Below are 17,308 nucleotides of genomic sequence, written 5' to 3' on the forward strand. Positions count from 1 at the left end.
GCCTGAAGCACGGCCTGCTGATGCTCTCGCCTCTGCTGCCTCATTTACTCCTCCTGAGCCACAGCCTCCGGTGCTGTCACCGGCCGCGGAGCTTCAAGAGGAGGACGTGCTTTCCACTATGGTCAAGCCCGCGATAAAAATGGCGCTAGCCCGCCTGGGGTGGGACACGGCGCCATCTGAAGTACGGATGCAGAGTGCCTTTTTTTAGACTCCCCCTCTGCTGTTTTCACTGTTCCACCTTCAGCCCCCTTTGTTGAGGAGCTGTAGAGATGCAGGATGCATCCAGTCAGGGTCTGGTCAGCATGCCAACAATCGAACAGGCCCTTGCGGCCCTGATCCTTTCGCCGTACGAGGCGTTGAGACCCGATGCTCGCTGTCCACGGCCACAGTGTCGTTTGACCGATGACTCCATCGGGAAGAGCTATGACGCTGCAGCACGGGCTGCACGCATAGGCAATTCGTTATCTCACCTGATCCTGGCCCAGTCTCAGGCTCTTCAGTCTTCTGGAGCAGACCCATCACTGCAAAGCCTAAGCGAGGCCTCACTGCAGGCATTTGCTTTCATGTCCAGGGAGCTGGGCAGACCAATGTCGTCTTTAACTCTCGCCAGGCGTCAGGTAGGGTTGGCTCAGTCACCACTCTCAGATCCCTGCAGGATGGCCATCCGCACTCTCCCAGTGATTCCGGGACAGCTCTTTGGTGCCGCCGCACAGGCACGTCGGGGTACAATTTCCCCCCCCCCAGGGGCCGTAGGGGGCATGAAGGCAGACGTCGACTACTCCACTCCGGCTGTCGGACACTTCACCAGTCAACAACTTGCCTACTGGGAAGTGGTAACATCGGACCCCTGGGTTATATCCACCCTCTCTCAGGGTTACAGCATACAATTCAGATGACGATCGCCGAGAGTTCAAGGGGTCAAAATGACTATAGTAAAAGACCAGGCCAAAGCTCTGGCACTACGCCAGGAGGTCTTGACCCTCCTGAAAAAGGGTGCTATCGAGCCATTAGATCCACCTTCACAAAACAGTGGGTTTTATTCCACCTATTTCACCATCCCAAAAAAAAGGGGGTGGGCTTCGCCCCATACTGGATCTGAGACATTTGAACGACCACCTCAAGGTCTTCAAATTCCGTATGCTGCGCACATCCGACGTCTTAAACAGCATCAGACGGGACGATTGGTTCACAACCATCGATCTGAAGGATGCATACTTCCCAGAATCTTATGAGATTCGTCGCAGCAGCACTGTCCCTACTTCAGAGCAGGGGAATGCGTATCCTCCCCTACCTGGACGACTGGTTGATTTGTTCTCAGTCAAGGGTTGACGCGCTCAGCAACCCAGCCGTGCTGGTTTCTCACATCACCAAACTTGGGCTCAGGGTGAACCACGCCAAGAACTCCCTCACACCCAGCCAGAAGACTGTTTTTCTTGGCCTTCAGCTGGATTCTCAGCTGTTGAGGGCAACCCTGTCTCAGCGACGGGTGAGCGATATTGTCTGACGGTTACATCGCTTCAGGAAGAGATGAACTCCGACCTTCAGGTCTTTCCAGACACTACTAGGTATGCTCACCGCGGCCTCATCGGTAGTTCCGTTGGGCCTCCTCACACTCAGGCCTCTACAAATCTGGATGAACAGCCTTGGTTTACATCCACAACATCACAGGCACAGGCCAGTCAGAATCACGGCCAGTTGCTCCTCATGTCTACACCCATGGAGAGAGCGCTCTTTTCTAACGTGGGGGGTCCCCATGGGGTCCATACCCTCTCGCAGAGAAGTAGTCACCACCGATGCATCACTGATCGGCTGGGGCGCAGTGTGGCAGTGCAGGACTGCCCGGGGTGTCTGGGCCCCACAACAGCGAGGACAACACATCAAGGTGTTAGAGCTGCGGGCCATCTTCCTCGCCCTGAAACATTTCTTTCTGGTTTTAGCGGGTCGGCATGTCCTTATAAAGACTGACAATACATCTGTGGTCTATCATATAAACCACCAGGGCGGCACCAGGTCACTACCTTCCCTGAAAGCTCACTCGGCACCTGCTGACATGGGCTTACCCTCGTCTGGTGAGCCTGAGGGCAATGCATTTACCAGGAGTGAGGAACACTGCTGCGGTTCTTCTGTCACGACAGAACCCCGACCCGGGGGAGTGGAAGCTGCACCCGGAAGTGGTGCAGAGTATTTGGCTGCGATACGGCAGGGCAGAGGTGGACCTTTTCGCCTCCCAGGCCACGACACATTGTCCCCTGTGGTTTACACTGAAAGAAACATCAAGCCCCTTGGGCCAAGATGCACTGGCACACGAGTGGCCACAGCAGCTCCTGTATGCTTTCCCACCACTCCCGCTAATTCTGCCCACTCTCGAGAGGATCCTCAAGGAGGGCCACAGGGTGCTGTTGATAGCCCCCTATTGGCCGGAGAGAGTCTGGTTCCCTACCCTGTACGGGTTGCTGTACAAGGAGCCTTGGTGTCTCCCTGCACGGATGGACCTCCTCTCACAGATGGGGGGGTCAAATTTGGCATCTGAACCCAGCATGGTTGTGGCTGTGGGTGTGGCCTCTGAAGGGCCCGACCCACTGCTAGCAGAATGTGAGTCGACCGTGGTGCGGACCATCCAGTGTTACCGCGCATCTTCCACCAATGCGCTCTATGCCAACAGGTGGAAGCTCTTTGTGAGTTGGTGCCAAGCATGCCATCAGGAACCGGCATGTTGCCCGACACCGGTGATTCTCAGCTTTTTACAGTCTCGTCTGGACGAGGGCCTTGCACCCTCCGCCATCAAGGTGTATGTAGCGGCTATATCCGTAATGCACAACAGGGTAGACAGGCTGACTGTGGGATGCCACACACTGGTGAGCCGCTTTCTTAAAGGTGCTCAGCGCATAAGACCCCCTCAACGCAGTCCAAGACCAGCTTGGGACTTGCCTCTGGTTTTAAGTGCACTGTGTAAACCTCCATTTGAACCCCTACAGGGGACAGAGCTCAATTGGCTATCTTTAAAGACAGCATTCCCTTTAGCTATGGCGTCGGCTAAGAGAGCGGGTAAACTACACGCCCTGTCTATCGGCCGGGAGGGCTTACAATGAAGCCCCGATGGCATGGGTGTAACATTGTGGCCTAATCCTTCGTTTATGCCCAAGAACTTCTCCTCTTCGTACACCAATCAGCCCCTCAGTCTGGAAGCCTTCAGACCACCGCCTGAGGAGAATGAGCAGGGCCAAGGTCACATCCTTCTTTGCCCAGTTCGAGCACTGAGGGCATACATTGAAGCGACTGCTGCATTTCGGCAGTCGGATGCACCGTTTGTGGGTCACACTGGACATAGGCGCGGCCACGCGTTGTCCAAACAGAGACTGTCGAACTGGACTGTGGAGGCCATTAACAGCAGCCTCCCGGTCCCTCCCCACATCCGAGGCCACTCCACTCGGAGTGTGGCTGCATCATGGGCGGCTCTACGTGGAGTTCCACTCCCTGACATCTGGGCCGCTGCCTCATGGGTCTCAACTTGCATGTTTGCAAGGTTTTATAGGGTTAATGTGGCCATGCACAATCCACTGGCCACAGCCACCCTTTTCAGCCATTCATAGGGTAAGTAGGTCTTCCTCGTGACCCTGTTGGTATTAGACATCTGGGTGCTTTAAGCACCGCCTCTGGCAGTCAGGAGAAATGAAATAGAACGATGGTTACGTACGTAACCGCGGTTCTATGAATTTCGGATGACCGCCAGAGCTTGGCCGTCACTTTGAAGGCTGACAGGAAGACTGCCAAGAGAACGCTTCCGGGGTGAACGCACCTTAAGTACCGGTGCAGTGACATACGTCACCCCTGTTGCAAGCGACTTTGTTGGTATACACACTCGAACTGCATGCGCATGTGATGGACATCCGGGTGCTTTAAGCACCGCCTCTGGTGGTCATCCGAAATTCATAGAACCGCGGTTACATACGTAACCATCGGTTTATCTCGTTTAGTTTACCCCGCTAGAGTTCTTGACATCCCAAAATCTATTATTAAAGAAATAGACGCTACTTCATTACCTCCGCCAAGGAGGTTATGTTTTCAGTAGCGTTGGTTGGTTTGTTGGTTGGTTTGTCTGTTAGCAACATTACGGGAAAAGTTATGAACGGATTGCTCTGAAATTTTTTCCAGAGGTGTGACTGGGCACAAGTAACAATCCATTAAATTTTGGCGTTGGTCCGGATCACCTTCTGGATCCCGGATTTTTTAAAGGATTCTTGGCAGAGGTCTGCGCTCTCCGAGTGCTTTTCTAGTTCAATTTTATTTGGAGGAATAAACCTCATTATTTAAACAAACAAGTTCTAGGTAGCCCGTGTGATCAGGGAGGGTTAAATGCTCTAGACTTTCATTCGTCCAATACAATTTTCAAAGTGAACTGGATTAAAGCTTATATAAAAACAAGTTATGGTACCTTTTACCAAATCTTATTTTCCAGAAAGTCGGTGGCATAGAACTTTTGCTTCATTGCAATTTTAAGGTTGATAAACTCCCTATTAAGTTATCTAACTTTCATAAACAGGCTCTCCTTTGTTGGCTTCTGACTTGCAAACAATTTTTCACCACACAAACATTTAATTTGGAATAATAAACTTATCACTTTTAAAAACAAATCTATATACTTTGAAAAGTGGGTCTCCAATAACATTTTATCTATGTCAATTGATTAATAACGAAGGCCAATTTCTTACATATATTGAATTCTTAAACAAATTTGCCATCCCAATACAACCTAGAGAATACAGTATTGTGTTTGCTGCACTTCCTGACAGTTTTCTTAGAATACTAGGCCACCAAGCTCCCTGCGAGCAGTCTACTCTACAGAGTGAGATCACTGAATGGTGTTAGCATAAAAAAATACAAAATGCAATAATAGATGGTTAAGACGAATAGTGCAGCTACCTGCTATTCCATGTTGCAAAAGCTATTGGGATGGCATCTTTGACAGAATCCATTGGGACAGGGTCTGGTGTTGTGTCAATGATTTTATATTAAATAAAGTAAAATAAATATACTATAAAATAATACATGTTCTATCCTACCAACTCTCTGTTAAAAAAATTGAGATACTTCAGACTCCTGTGTTTTCTGCGAGAATATGACAAACTATTTCCCATTTATTTTACAAATGCGTTTACACAAGGTACTTCTGGACTGAAGTAGAGAACATGTGTGGTGTGTTATGGTCCTGCAGTGTTACACTTAATCAAAAATATGTTTGTTTTTTTTTAGAAAGAAGCCTTTTGTAAAAATCACATTTTCACCATAAATCTTATCCCGTTAGGAAAATTCCACATCCACAAATGTAAGTAGGGGTAGGGAAACCCTCAATCATTGCATTTGAAAATGAAATCAAATCCTATCTGAACACTTTAACACTTTGCCAGAAAGCAAACAGGACTCTCTGCGTGCTTGCAGATTTGCATTCCTCTTTGTGATTTATTTTTTGTATTTTTGTACCCCATATATGTTGATATATGTATTACGATTTTTGACTTGATCTTAAAAAAAAAAAAAATCGCTGCGATCTAATGGCGGACAAGCTTTTAGTGATTTTTGAAACAGAATTCAGATGCAAAAAATAAATTTTTTTAACCATTTTTTTTATTCATCTGTGAACTTTACAACCTATTTGAGCATATCACACACAGAAAACCTGGGATTTTATCATGTAATTTTTGTTAGACTCGTACTTTAACTTTTCTACCTTTTCCATCATGGGACGTAGTATTGCAGTTTTTCACAGAACACACGCGTACACTTTCACCCTTCTAAAGTTTTATCAGTAAAAGAAATCGAACAAAAAGGAAATGTTCTGAGTTGACTACAGGTGGGAAACCTAAAAAATGCTTTATTTTAAATTTTCCTTGACCACAGAATACCTCCAAAATGCACTCAAGTATTACATCTGTCAAAGGCTGATTATAGTCACTCTCATTACTATAACAAAGTTGATTTTTTTTTGTGCTTACACTTGTTTTGAGTATTTTTTTTAAAAACTAAATTTTACTGGTACTTAAGTATGTTTATTTTGAGGTATTTTCTTCCCTACAATTTAAATTGCCTCTTTTACATAAAACAAGTCTCCATGAACTATGCACCAGGAATTGATGTGATCTATGTCAAGAAGAAGGCAGGTCAGTTGCTCAATAGACCAGAGCAATCTTCATGCCATGTTATGGTTACCACTCCTTTTTGGTGAAAAACAAGTCTTTGAATTTGAATGGTGGCTAGTGGAGTCCACAAGTGTTTGACAAGGAAATACATTAAATTTCGACATACATTTTCTGTTTTGGGGTTGTAGTTTGGAGACCAGACAGACTCTTTGGGGATTCCCACTGATGAAAGATCTTGTAATTTGTGACCCCTGTTGCAGATCAGTCATGTAGTGTGAAAGCCACAATGATTTTAAGATCCCTGATTGTAAGACAAGTTGTGTAGTGTGAACTGTAAATATTTAGCCTGATAGATATTTTTCGGGCATCTGCAATGCATCAGCTAATCGTTTGCTGAGCATCTTTGCCAAGCATTAATGTGTGGCGATCAAACGGCAATTTGCCTCTGATCTGGGGCTTTTCTCTGTGATCTCCAAAAACTGTCTGCAAGTCTAAAATAAGAGCTAAAATTGTAGTTCCTAGCAATCAAACATGAGGAATGTCTTCATGTTGTCTTTGAAGTTTGTTGGAGACTATATGTTGATTTGGTGGCTGTTCTTTGATATCTAGCTTGTTTTTGCTACCTGGGTATAACTAGTGGACATTAGAAAAAATTTGTTCTGACTCAATTGTGTTTCATTACAAGAATTAATAATATCATTTTAGACATTAACAAGATTAATAAACTGAAATTTGCTGGCTGGTCAAGGCTTGCAGATTCTGCTACAACTATTTGTATTCTCATGCAAACCACAATACAAAAACATGTACACAACACTCCTCACAACAGACTAATCTTTGTTCACAGAATTCAAGATGCCATGTTTAATTCCAAATGTAATCAAGAAATTGACACCAGTTCTGCCCAATAAAGGGCAGTGGCGAACCATTACTATTAAAGCTAGGACTTCAGCTCAGCCAAAACTTAGCCAGACATCAAAATGCAACAGAGCAAAGGATTTTGCAAAGGATTAGTGGTGAGGTGCCACTAAAATCAACGATGTTGATTTTAAAAGTAACTAATTAAATTACAGAGAGAAATGAATACTTAAGTCTGTGTGAAAAATACTGTAGCGTGTGTGTGCGGAAGAAGAGTCTGGAGATTAAATCTTAGTTTCTCAGTTGTTAGCCTGTGCTACTTGCTCTCAATAGCACTGGCTTGACCGTTTTATTAGCATTTGCTAACACTACACCAGCTAGAAGGTAACTGAACTGCTGCGCTGATGGCATCAACTCGTAGTTAAGCTAGCGTTGGCCTTTGAGAAGGCCTAGAGTGATATATTTTAGGTTCCTCCCACTACAAATCAAAAACTGATTCAAATTCATGTCACTTCCTACATAAACATACACTACCATGGCCTTCTGTCCCAGCAAAGAAGTCCTAACTAATGAGTGAGCCAGCTCTAAACTCTTCTCAGTCTAGAGACAACAAACACAAAAAATCTAATTGGATAACTCTATTTTAATGTTTTCAGGACAGTAACCCCTTCATTTCTGAAGCAAATTTGATAGAAAATGAGGCCAAATTAGAATTGGAAGAGAATAATTATAATGGAATTATGAAAGAAATGAAAGAATGAAAGAAATTAAATGTAACATTTGAAATGCTGATGTGTTTGGGCCTTCTCTGAAGGCCTAGAAGTCCCTGACGTTTCCCCTCTGCTTTATTTCCTTCCCACTATTATTCTGATAAATTCAAGTATTTGTACTACAATTATTCCTGCCTCCTGTGTTAAGATTGGCTAGTAGATCTTACCTGTCCTGTGAAATGAAAAAACAAAACAAAATAATATTTATGCATATACAGCCTTTTAAAGCTAATGTGAAGATGTGTAAATTGAACACACACAAAAAAAAAAAAAAAAAAAAAAAAGTGTGAATGTGGAGCAATGACAAACAAATTAAAAAAGGACACCTGTTAACCTAGTAGCTGTAGAGTCCAGATTGAAGTGACATGATGTAGTTTTTATTCTTTAAATTAACAGTTAACTTCATTTTCTTATGTGGATATTTAACAGTTATTCCACAAAATTAAGTCATACATGAGCTGATAGCCGAGTGGGCTATAAGCCATGTACGATGAGATTGAGAGGAATAACTGTTTTATTAGCCACATTCACTGGATTTTGAGAAACAGAGCATTTTTATTTTTTGCAAATTTGATAAATAAAAACTTTATACAAAACATCCAACAAAATAATTTCCACTTAGAATGTAAACAAACAGACGAAATGACAGTCACAATTTGTGAAAAATACTATAATCATAATTTTTGAAAAATAAAAAAAGATACATTCTTACCATCAAATACTTTCATTACATATTTTGTTGCTTTTTTTTTTTTTTTTGCATTTTTTGGGGTTTTGTTTTCAAGTAGAGTTTTTATTTTGCCCTCGGTTGGTTAAGCAACACGCTCTGCCATTTTCTTCTTCTTCTTTAGGGTTTTTCTGGTGGTTGGCAAACCAACTTAAAGGTGCATTACTGCCACTGACTGGGCTGGAAGGTGGAACAGGAGATATTGTGGGGGAAAAAAACCCATATTGTTTTTGCTATTTCTGTTTCTTTTAAATATTTGATAAAGTGATATATCTGACTTGATATGCTCCGCTATTTTGTTTATCTCTACTCATGGTATATATGAGCTGATATCCTAGTAGTAGCCAATCAGAGTGTGTGATTGCTCATATCCAGTGAATGTGAATAGAATATAACAGTTATTTATGGTGTTGTTTTAATAGCAACATAAAACACATGATCATTTCAAAATGTTCAAATACATACTGTATGTGCAAATGAACTCTAATTAGTGATGGGAGTCAATAGGTTGCAGTGCAAAGCACAGCAAACTCTTGTTTAACTCATATCATTATATACCTACACCAAAATAGAGCCTATACCAAAATAATAAAGGAGTCTGATTATAATGTGTACACATTTGGTAATGAATAAGTGGCCAGAGATGAAGCAACATTTGCAACTACTAATTTTCAGACTTAAGTTTAACCTAAATATTGGGCAAACACTGTCAGCCTGACCTTGCTCTTCTTTCACTGTACAGGATCAACATGCTGTCCCATTTTAGAACAAATTATTCACATCTGAATGTAATCAATCATATATGCTGCTTCTTAGGTTACAGAGCTAACCAATGCTTTATTGGGAGCTTCGGTGGTTTTGCCACAGCCCCCATGTCACGAAGATGCATTTAATTAAGGTATTGGCTTTGAAGCAAATGGCAGCCTGTGGATTATCTGTTGCCTGATTATATCTATGTGGTTGTTAATATCTCAGGGCTGCATCGACAAGCAGAGGGTGATGGGTGTGCTTCGCCAGATGGAGAAATTTTTAAAGGGACAGGAAATCCGGTTTACAGAAGGTCTCAGAATAATGAAGTCCAAGCTTACCAGCCTTCAGAACTCTGTGTCCAAGTTTCCACAAGCAGACCAATCTTCATGTATGTATGGAGTGTTAATGTGCATGTTATTATTTATGTGATTTGCAGTACATCTGTCTACTGTGACCAGGAAAGCAAGCTAACTCTGTTTCAAAAGAACAATTCTCATTATCTCTAGCTGCTTTATCCTGTTCTACAGGGTCGCAGGCAAGCTGGAGCCTATCCCAGTTGACTACGGGCGAAAGGCGGGGTACACCCTGGACAAGTCGCCAGGTCATCACAGGGCTCAAAAGAACAATGTCTTTCCCAAATCAAGAAACTGTCATTTAGGCTTCAATTGACAACAATAGCTGTCTGATAATATCAGCCATCATTAACAGTTATTCCACGAAATTGAGTCATGCATGGCTGATAGCTGATGAGGCACATAACTTTTATTCTATCCACATTCACTGGCTTTTGAGAAACAGAGCATTTTTATTTTTTGCAAATTCAATAAATAAAAGCTTTATACAAAACGTCCGACAAAATCATTTCCACTGAGAATGCCAACAAACTGGCAAAATGACAGTAGCAATTTGGGGAAAATGCTATAATAATTATTGAAAAATAAAAAAGATAGTCTTACCATCAAATACTTTTATTCCATATTTTGTTGGGGTTTTTTTTGTATTTTTGGGGTTTTGTTTTCGAGTAGAGTTTTTATTTCATCCTCAGTTGGTTCAGCAACACGCTATGCCATTTTGTTTTTCTGTACTCACGGTATATAAGCTGATATCCTAGTAGTAGCGTACCCAGTCATCGCGCACAATTGCTCATATCCAGTGAATGTGGATAGAGTAAGATCAGATTTACTTTAGTTTGTGGGCTTGTTACATTGCAAAAAGGTCATAAAGCTTCACTGGACATGCTATCAGAATATTATAAAATTGGGATGTACTTGCAGTATTGCTGCGAGTCAAAATAGGCTCCTTTAAGTCGTGTTATTATAACAGCGTTTCTCAACCTTTTTTCAGTCACGGCACCCTTCAGAACTATGCAAATTCTCAAGGCACCCCCATATAAAATGTACGCAGTCACGCTGACCCTGGCACTGACGTTGTGACATGGGAAAGGGGGCCATGAGACAAATTTTGATGATGCATGAGGCGGCGATGATCTGCATTAGTGTTACTATTGTTTTTTGGAATTTTAATTCATTTTATTTAATTTCATTGTTAGAATATATAATTTTTTGGCGGCACCCCAGGGTGTTGAGAAAGGCTGTATGCCCATCTGATTTTCTGAGAATGTTTAATTTAAGCCCAATAGGAAAATACATGCAATGAATCTACACATTTTACAATATTTTAAAATTCATTAAATTATTAATTTATCAAGAGCCCTGCAGAGATATTTGCAGCTCTGCACACAGTGCATAGACTACGTAAACTACAATACCAGTCAAAAGTTTGGACACCCCCACTCATTCATAGGTTTTTCTGTATTTTGACTATTTTCTACATTGTAGAACAATACTGAAGGCATCAAAACTATGAAATAACATATGGAATTGTGGTAAAATGTGTTTTTAAAAAATAAAAAATGTTTGATATTTTAGATTCTTCAAAGTAGCTAGCGTTTACCTTGATGACACTTTGCACACTATTTGCATTATCTTACTTCATGAGGTAGTCACCTGGAATGCTTTTCAGTTAACAGGTGTGCCTCGTCAAAAGTTAATTTCTTGCCTTCTTAATGCATTTGAGATCAAACAGTAAATGATAAAAATACAGTAAATAGCCCTATTCCACAACTGCAGTAATCCATGTTCGTTAAGAACCGCTCAACTAAGTAAAGAGAAACAACATCCACCATTATTTTAAGACATGAAGTGTCTTAGTTAATAAAAATAAAGAAAAACCATTGAATTAGAAGGTGTGTTCAAAATTTTGACTGGTACTGTATATTAAGCAACAGCTCAATACATGAAAGTATATTTCCTTTATTTGTACAGAACTTTAGAAGAAACGTGGTTTAGTTTTGGAGTGCAGTAAGACAGTCTGGTTAAAACTGAATAGTTCCTGTCCCATTAGTGTCATGTTAATGGAACTTGTTCCTTTTTTTTTTTTTTAAGGGTCCGTGAGCAGGGTTGCCAGGTTTCGTATATAATGGTCATGTATGGCAGATATATACTGCAAATGAAAAATGCACACCACTGTTAACTTGTTTTCCCCCAAAATGAGAGAATAAAATGTTCCTATGCTTGTATATTTTAGGCTGGTTTCAAATCGTTTTGAGTGGTTTCTGAATTCAGGAGATCAGCAGCTTCTGAAATATTCAAATCTGCCACCAACAACCATGCCACAATCAAAGTCTCTTAGATTACTATTTTTCCCATTCTGATGACATTAACTGAAGCCCTTGATCAGTATCTACATTAATGTATGTGTTGCACTGCTGCCACATAATTGGCTGATTGGATAATTACATGAATGAGGTGGTGTACAAGTGGATGGTGGGTGTATTAGGACATCAGTGTAGTTTGATTACCACTGGGTAACAGTGCAAAATTGTACTTGTCTTTTATGATAACATAGCCGGTGTCTCCTTTTCTGTATTCACATAGGAGTTTGAGATTTGTATGTTTTACTGTCTAACAAACATATTGTAATGTTTACTTTATAGAACAGTGATATGGTTATCTTAGAATTTGTATTAGTACTAGTTTGGTGCCCTTTGAAAACAGATGTCTATATTCAGGAATACATTTTAGACAAAAAAAAAGTTATGAAGCTAAATAAAACTACGATCTATTCCCATCTCCTTCCTTTTCTCTGTATTTGTAGCCTCATTCACTTGTCCTGCTCTGGAAGCTCCAACTTATGGGAAGACGTTTGGCTCCAAGTACCTAGTTGGACATGAAGTGCACTTTGTGTGTTCTTCAGGTTATCATTTGGTAGGCTCAGCAACCCGAGTGTGCCAGGAGAATGGCAGCTGGAGTGGAGTCAGTGCACTCTGTAAAGGTCTGTAATGTCACCTCATTCAGTATGGTATTAGCACATTTATGGAAATAAGAGTTTTACTATGCAAAAACAATGACCAGAATCAGAGCACACACAGGTAAGAGGAGGGCCTTTATGCTCTGTTTTTGGTGGCTGCAACCAATGAGACTTTTTCTCTTGTCCCATTTCTCTAATAAACTCCATACTGAAACTGTTCCTAATTGACAGTTTCAAGTTCTGTATGTAAAAGCAGCAAGAAAGATTACAATTTGCAAGACAGTGAGTGTATTGATTGTGGACAAAGACTGTAACTGAAGCATTTAACAAAGGCTGTATTTAAAAAAACCTTTCCCAGTAAAGTAAAAAAGAAATATGAAAGTAGCTTCTAACAAGCAGATTTAGGGAAAACCTTTTGATATAGTAATTCTCCATTTGAACACATTAAATATTTTCAGGTCACAAATTCTCAAAGCAGCTCCTAAATCTGCAGAATTTACCAGTCAAGTTAATGGCAAGTATTTAAAAAGATCTTGATTGCATAGTGTGTTTATGTATAGCCACAAAATAAATCTTTCAGGATAAGAAAACTGATTAAAAACTTGGAGGTCTTCATTTCATTTGATGTATTGGAACAGTAAAAACGATTTGGTTAGTTGATTTGACTTGCTAATAACTACACTAGACTCTCTTTTTTCACCTAAACTTAGAAGACTCAAATCAAAACAAAAGCACATCTCAGTGTAAACCAAACAAAAGAAAGCAGAACGCTTTTGAGAAATGAAGTGTTTTGTAACATGTCGTAATATGAGGCAGGATTCATGTGAATAATATCTGTGCATGGTTTATATGGGCTAATCCAAAATTCATAGTTAAAGTCCATGGCAGAGGTCAAAACGCAGGTAGACAACAATGGAGGATGATCCATATTCATAAATCATATTCACAGAGATAAAAACAAGGAAACAGGGAACATGGTATAAGAGGAGGGTAGAAGTAGGCAAACTAATGATCTAAACAGAGAACACCTGGAAACGCAGGAAAACACCAATGAAAGTACATGAGCAGAGACAAGATTCAAATCAAATCAAAGCCTCAACATGATGTTCAAACAAAAATGCTTGCATCCAGTATTTCTTCATTTTATTCATTGGTCAACGTATTCAGAACATATGTTCTACAGTTTTGATGTTTGGTTGCCTCATAGCTCAGTTTAACAGCTCACATCTATAAGAAAAATGCATGGCATGTTTGCTTCAGTTCCTGCAGTTGGATCTATTCAAGGTTAAATTGCTTTCTCATTGCAATTGAACCGCACAAGAGTTCGCTTAGAACAGGACTGAGAACACCTCGGTCAGATTATCTTGGACAATGACTGCAGACAGTCCATTTACTGTGAATCAGTGGAATTCCAAAAACAGGCTTTCTAAACAATGACTATGAGCCCCAAAACTAGTAAAGAAGACTCACACGCTGATAAAGCTGAGGCAAAGAAGGATTCCTTCTTTACAGTGGATTGAATTGCTGAGCTGAACTGAATGAAGCTGTCATTGTGGCATTAAATGTCCTGAAACAAAACAACCCTGCACTCATATTCCTGTCTGAGTCTTTCTCTATTACATGCTTCGGTGCCAAAGCTGTTGCTGGCAGGACCACTGTAAAAAGAGCAGGTCCCAAAGCTCATTTTTCATCCAAGACTACAGAGACCCCATTCCCCATGTACCTTGTACCAGGAAATCCCATTGGGCAGAGATTAATAGAAGGGTTGACTCAAAAATGCTAATGATTGAAAAAATTAATTGCAGTACTGCCATGCTCCCCACCTGCTTTCATTTTTGTTCGAATTTTTATGTGAAATATCCCTTTAAATCCGCTCACACGTTTCATTAAATCGGGTTCCAGGTTTGATGGCAGTAAAGTATGCTAAGCATGCTATTGATGGCTTCCTTGAGTGCTGCGGCTGGCAACAGTCTCAAACATTCCAAATGGTCCAAGGGGATAGGCTGTAGACGATGGAGCATGTAATCCTATTGTATCTGAAAGTTTGCAAGGGAGTGCGATATTGCAGAAAAAAAAAAAAGAAAAAAAAATTTGAAAATCAACAAATAAAAATCTGTTTTCAAATATGGTGATCAGGGAAGAAGTTTTTTTTTTTGTCCAAATAAGCAACTGTTAGAATAGAGAAAACATATAGGGCTCAGTTGCTGGGGGGGTATCTAGAATAGATTGTTGGAGCCAGTTACAAATTATAGTGACAGTAAAAATGACCTATAGCCCAATCACAGCCGTGCCGATATTTAAATAATATTGGCTGGCTTTGAGTGGTATATCAGATATGTTCCATTCAGCTAGCATGATATTGAACAAGTCAAAGACTTGTTCAATATCATGCTAGCTGAATGAAATATATCTGATATACTACGAAAAAAGCCAGTCAATATTATTATACCGTACCTACACATTCAATGGAATTTTACAAAAAGTTAAGAACAGGGGGGTAGCTTACCAATATTGAATGCTGATTCTGACTGAATGTAATTCAATGTTCTATCAATCCAATGTACATATACAAAGTCAAAGTTCTAACAGTAAAAATGGTACAAGTCCAAAAAGCCTGAACAACCACCCAACTTATATACAAGCTATATTCAGGTTGACAGTTCCAGATCAAAGTTACTTTTGGTACAGCAGCAGCTACAATTATCGACACCTTAATGATCTTTGGGCCATTGCAAAAGTAGAAAAAAAGACTTTCAGTATGTAAATTGTGCATGAATAATTGCTCAAACTTCCACTGGAAAGAAAAAAAAAAAGTTGATTCCCGATTACTTAGCGTATCAGATCATGTGACACCATTCCACAATTATGGACACCTTTGTCCACAGTTATCAACACCGTTCCACCATTATCAACATCCAGATGATTATTTATAACAAAAATAAATGGTATGTGGTATTCACAAAACAGCTTTTATTTAAATTTGTTTTACATCGACATATTTATATAAAAGATATTTTGTACTAAATATATCAATGTCGGTGCTTACGTAAATGAGGAAGTAATTCTAATGATTGTAAAGAAATGAACTGATCATGTTTAACCTGTGTCAGAAAATCTTTTTGTTCCACTTTAAGTATTTTCACATTTTGTTAATCATTCGTTGTTGTTTGTATTAATTTCTAGTTTTGCAGTTTACCAATAAATGTCAACAGGCAGTTGATATTGTAACCACATTAAAATCCAGGTCAAAGGTTGCATGTCATTCCTAGAACCAAAATTTTACCAATATTTTTACATCTAAAAATATAAATGTCTACTGATATTGTAATATGTGGTAGATATTTACAACAAACTGCAAAAAATATTTTCTGAATGGAATAGAAAAATCTGAATATTTCAAGCATGTAATTTTTTATATGCTAGGAATGTAATAGCCCCTAAGCATAACTACGTCATCACTTGTTTACCGCAATGCATTGTGGGGGATTTTACTGTTCTCATCTAGCATGAAACAGCAAGTTAAACTCATTTCCTCATTATCTTCCCCAAGAAACAGGCAGAGTGTCGTATTTGGACAATTTAATGAAAAGGTAAAACTGCAATAAATTCAAATTACACAAGTAAATACAAAATGTTACAAATAATTAAATAACCTTTCTTCCACAAGTTACGCTAATCCTTAGCCTTTCAGGTAAGTATGCTTCTAATGAACAAAATCACAGAAAGTTACAAAATATATCTAACATCTTTCTCTTTCTTACAAGTTCATTAATAAACTTACTGGGTTTGCCGCACGAAAACACCAGGATTAGATATGTAGGCTGAACATGAACTTCCATCTGCTGTGTTATTACATGTGTCTCCTTTACTATTTAAACCAAAATGGCTGCCTTAACAGGAACTAGAGGTCACAGGTCAAACAACAACTTAACTTAAGAGTCCTGTTTTTCAAAATACATTTTCCCTTCCCCTTACATTACACTCCCCGCCTGGCACCTTTAGAGTGCCACATCTCTACCTAAACCACCTCTGACTCCAGGAGTAAGACCACTTCAGAGACGGGTCTCAGGTAAGTCTTGGGGGGGCTGGTGGGACACATCCTTCACTTCAACCTTCCTCACTAGTCCATCGGCGCTTGGGATGGCCTTCATGACTCTCCCCTTTGTCCACTCATTTCTTCTGGCTTGTTTGTCTTTCAACAACACTATGTCTCCTTCCTTGAGGTTCGGCTTCTTGGCGTGCCACTTCTGTCTGACCTGAAGCGTGCTCAAGTACTCTTGCCTCCACCTGGCCCAGAAAGTCTCTGCCAAAGCCTGAACTCTCTTCCACTGATGTTTCAGGACGTCAGCCTCTGCAAAGTTTCCTGGTGGAGCAGGTGGTATGCCAATCTTCTGCATAAGCAGTATAGCTGGGGTAAGTATCAGAGGTGCCTCAGGATCTGAGAAAACCGGAACGATTGGCCTAGAGTTGATAGTAGCCATAACCTCTGACATCAGAGTGCACAACACCTCATGAGTGACCTTTGACTTTCCAGCTTGGAGTAACATTGAATCACGGATGCGTCGTGCTGTTCTGATCATACGCTCCCAACTTCCGCCCATGTTAGAGGCATGTGGGGGATTAAAGATCCAAGTACACCTTTGGGTGCGAAGATAGTTCTCTACACGGTCCTCGTCAGGGCCCGTTCCCAACTTCAACTGTGTGTTAGCCCCAACAAAGTTGGTTCCACGGTCTGACCGCAACTGTTTCACAGGTCCTCT

The 17,308-nt window shown here is 40.7% G+C and overlaps 1 protein-coding gene across 9 annotated transcripts in view; it reads left to right on the forward strand.

The window, feature by feature from the left end:
* LOC132889141 (fibulin-7) overlaps window positions 1-17,308 on the forward strand; it is a 199,710-nt gene that overhangs the window by 60,891 nt on the left and 121,511 nt on the right. For all 9 annotated transcript variants that reach the window (XM_060925359.1, XM_060925352.1, XM_060925355.1 and 6 more), the window contains exons 2-3: window positions 9,465-9,627; window positions 12,396-12,572. In XM_060925359.1, coding sequence (XP_060781342.1) covers window positions 9,465-9,627; window positions 12,396-12,572 — 340 coding nt within the window. The remainder of the gene's footprint in view (window positions 1-9,464; window positions 9,628-12,395; window positions 12,573-17,308) is intronic.

This window comes from Neoarius graeffei, chromosome 7, assembly GCF_027579695.1.
Source record: "Neoarius graeffei isolate fNeoGra1 chromosome 7, fNeoGra1.pri, whole genome shotgun sequence".
Lineage (NCBI taxonomy): Eukaryota > Metazoa > Chordata > Actinopteri > Siluriformes > Ariidae > Neoarius > Neoarius graeffei.